Genomic DNA, 3188 nt, shown 5'->3' on the forward strand with positions numbered 1-3188 from the left:
TTGACATGAATGGTTATAACCTTTTAATATGCAATTGTTGTAATTTTATAAATACGACCTCTGTGTCGTGTCTTTCTATAATTCAATTATATTTCTCTTCTCACCTTACTCCCTCGTATGTAAAACGAGTTTATGAAATTGTAATCCTATGAAGATTCAAAGGATAAGAAGAATGGGCAGACCTGAAAGCGAGAAGATGCTTGAGAAACAGTCTTAGGTTTTAGGATTCTTGGTTCTTCCATTGGCTTGGGATGAGCCACTTTAGTTATTTTTATTTTGGGCTATAACCATTGCATCTTATTCACTGCTTATGTTTATCTTGTATTCGATGTAAAGTATGATATATTAGCATGCTAATATAAGTATGAACATTAACGAGATCAATAAGGAACTAATATTAACATAAAAAATAATGAGATAATTACACAAAACCTTCTAAATAATCTAAATTAATTTTAACAGTCCAATATTTACACTCGTTAAGGCTTCGATTGACATTATGTGGTTTTGCCAAAGTAATGGTACATGAGTTTATCTTAGTTAAACGCGAAGAATAGGCAAATGATATTCACCGGTTGAAATATTAGTAATAACTTAGTTAGATTATTTTAATATGATTAGAAACCTAAAGGTTAATAATTTGGACGAATCGTGAGATGGTTTGAACAAGAGTTGTTCACCAAATGGAAGAGTTACATGGGATGTAATTAATAGGGTGTTACTTACTTAAATAACCATTCTCCAAAAAGAAAAGCAAAACTGATTTAGGAAGAAGGTAAAATATGAATTCTCACTCACTAGAAAAACTCTCGATATGTTTTTCCAAAATTAAAATGATAGGATGTCATGCTTATGTCTTTTCAACCATTCTCCATGGAATAATAATTACTCTGCAACTGAACCTAAAACAAACCCATAAATTTAATTAAAAATGTAATTATTTTAATATTTTAATTAAAATTCATTTACTTTCCTACTGTTATCGTTAATAACTAAGAGCATTTTATTGGATAGGATGGGCTTTGCTCAAAAAGTTTATCCGGAAAAAACAACCAAATGCATAAGTGTAAGAACGGATTGTCTAATTTTAAATCTAGAATTTCATTTTAGCTGAAACGAAGGGATTGTCTAATATCATTAATAAATTAATGTTAAATTTTTATGTACTAAAATGAAAAAAAATAAAATTTAGGTATTAAAATAAATCAAAATCGATAGTTTAGATATTAAACGCGTAATTTATTCTTTATTTTATAAGTTTAGGGTAATTATAAGTTAGTATATGTTTTAAATACTTTCAACTATTTGACAATGAACATTCAAACATTTTTACAGATGTCATGCTCGAACTCAAAACTTTTAAGATAATAACATCCTTTAGCTATTGTGGTTGCTTGATTCATGATTTTTTTTAAATGTAATTTTCGTATAAAAATAAAAATAGCTAAAATATTTCATATTCTTTTTAAGTTGGTATCGGTTGACAACCGTGAAAATTAATTTTGTTAACCAACCATATTAAAGAATGGTGGTTAAAGTAATTTAAGCTTTGCAAGTAGTTCTATAGTAGAAGACATTAAAATCATGAAGTCCTTGGAGCTAATGGCGTTACATAGAGACCTACCCCCAGGAAGGCCAAATTTAAAGACCTACCCTCCATAGAAAATGTCGTTTTAGCTAAAACAATTGCCAATTAAATGAACTACTCTTTCTGGCTATTAATATCATCGCTGATCATAACTTGTATGCAACTCAACATCTTTTATTTTCTTATTAAATACCCTATATGTACTTATTATATATGTATGAACTAGTTGATATTATCAAGCTTGGAGTTTAATATAAGTTGTATTTAGATAGGTCCTTTATCATTTTTTTAACTAATCACGGGTATCCGATCCATTGATCGACTAATCCAGATCGGGTACTGTAGAGCCGAGGGTGACCCTATTAACCCATTTTGCTCCATTCGTAAATGCCGGGATTCGAACCCCTGACCTTGCTTAAGGGACCTAGTGCCTCATCCCACTAGACCAACTATTTTAAGTTTTTATTGATGGCATTGGTTTAAATGGTAAACAATTTGATATTTTTTAAGTAAAGTATTGAGTTTAATTCTTTGTATATGTAGAAAATCATTATTGAGAAACTCGACCATCAAAATTAGGTGTGCGACACAAAATGATTCGACTTAATCAGAATGAAGTCTTGAAACCCTAAGGGCAACCATAAAAAAACACAAATCTTTATGGATTATTATTATTATTTTCTCTCTTAAACTTCACAGGTAAAGTTAGGATTCCACCACATGTACTTGTACTAAATTAAAATAACACTAACTAAAAAGGACATGTATTTTTAAAACATATGCTAATATTTAAAAAAAAAACATTTTGGTTAGTATTGAGTTGATATAAAGTTTGGAACACAACACTTTCGAGGGTAAAAAAGTCAACAAAATTTATTTTATTTTTAAAGACCCTATTTTTATATAAAGCAATTGCATCATCTCCCTCGAGCCATGTCATAGTCTAATATCCGAAAGCTACCTCTCAGTCTCTCACTACTTTTTATATAAAGCTCTTCAAATCCTTTCTCATAGCTGAATTGATAAGAAGGAAGCCATGGTGGTTATGAACAAAAGCCAAAGAATTCAAACACCAATTCAATCGATCAGCCTGAAGCTTGTCACCAAAATTCTGCTCCCTTTTTCACTTCTTTCTGCAATATTATCATGCCCTTTGTTATGCAACTTCCAAGCTTTGGCATATAGTTTACAGCTCTTCAGTTTCAGTGTCGGCAAGACTTACATGTTTGTGCTTTGCAATGGACTTATTTTTTTCATTGCCACTGGCTCTGGTTTGATCGGTAGTTTTGGGGTGGAGTCAGATGTTAAAGCCGACAGGACGGCGAGGATCAAATTAGAGGTTGAATCATCAGAGCCAAAAGGGTCCATTTTGAAATCAGAAGTTGATCATAGAGAAGAACTGCCACCCTCGGTTGTAGAAGATGAAGGCGAAGAAGAAAGATGGAATGAGCTTGTTTCAGTCGATGAAGATGAAGATGAAGATGAAGCACTTGGGTTGATGAGTAATGAAGAGTTAAACAAGAAGTGTGAAGATTTTATTAGGAGAATGAAAGAAGGGATTCAATTTGAAGCTCGCAACCGATTATGTTTCAAAAAGTAA

The 3188-nt window shown here is 31.4% G+C and overlaps 1 protein-coding gene across 1 annotated transcript; it reads left to right on the plus strand.

Moving 5' to 3' along the window:
- The first annotated feature begins 2624 nt into the window (after window positions 1–2624).
- Window positions 2625–3188, plus strand: LOC120130670. Its single transcript, XM_039147862.1, has one exon. It carries the CDS (start codon window positions 2625–2627, stop codon window positions 3186–3188), a length of 564 nt encoding a protein of 187 aa, XP_039003793.1.

This window comes from Hibiscus syriacus, unplaced genomic scaffold (genome assembly GCF_006381635.1).
Source record: "Hibiscus syriacus cultivar Baekdansim isolate YM2019G1 unplaced genomic scaffold, ASM638163v2 tig00110548_pilon, whole genome shotgun sequence".
NCBI classification, from domain to species: Eukaryota; Viridiplantae; Streptophyta; class Magnoliopsida; order Malvales; family Malvaceae; genus Hibiscus; species Hibiscus syriacus.

Excerpts from the sequence above, each read along its gene's own strand:
- LOC120130670 (XM_039147862.1), top strand. The coding sequence starts at position 2,625 with ATGGTGGTTATGAACAAAAGCCAAAGAATTCAAACACCAATTCAATCG.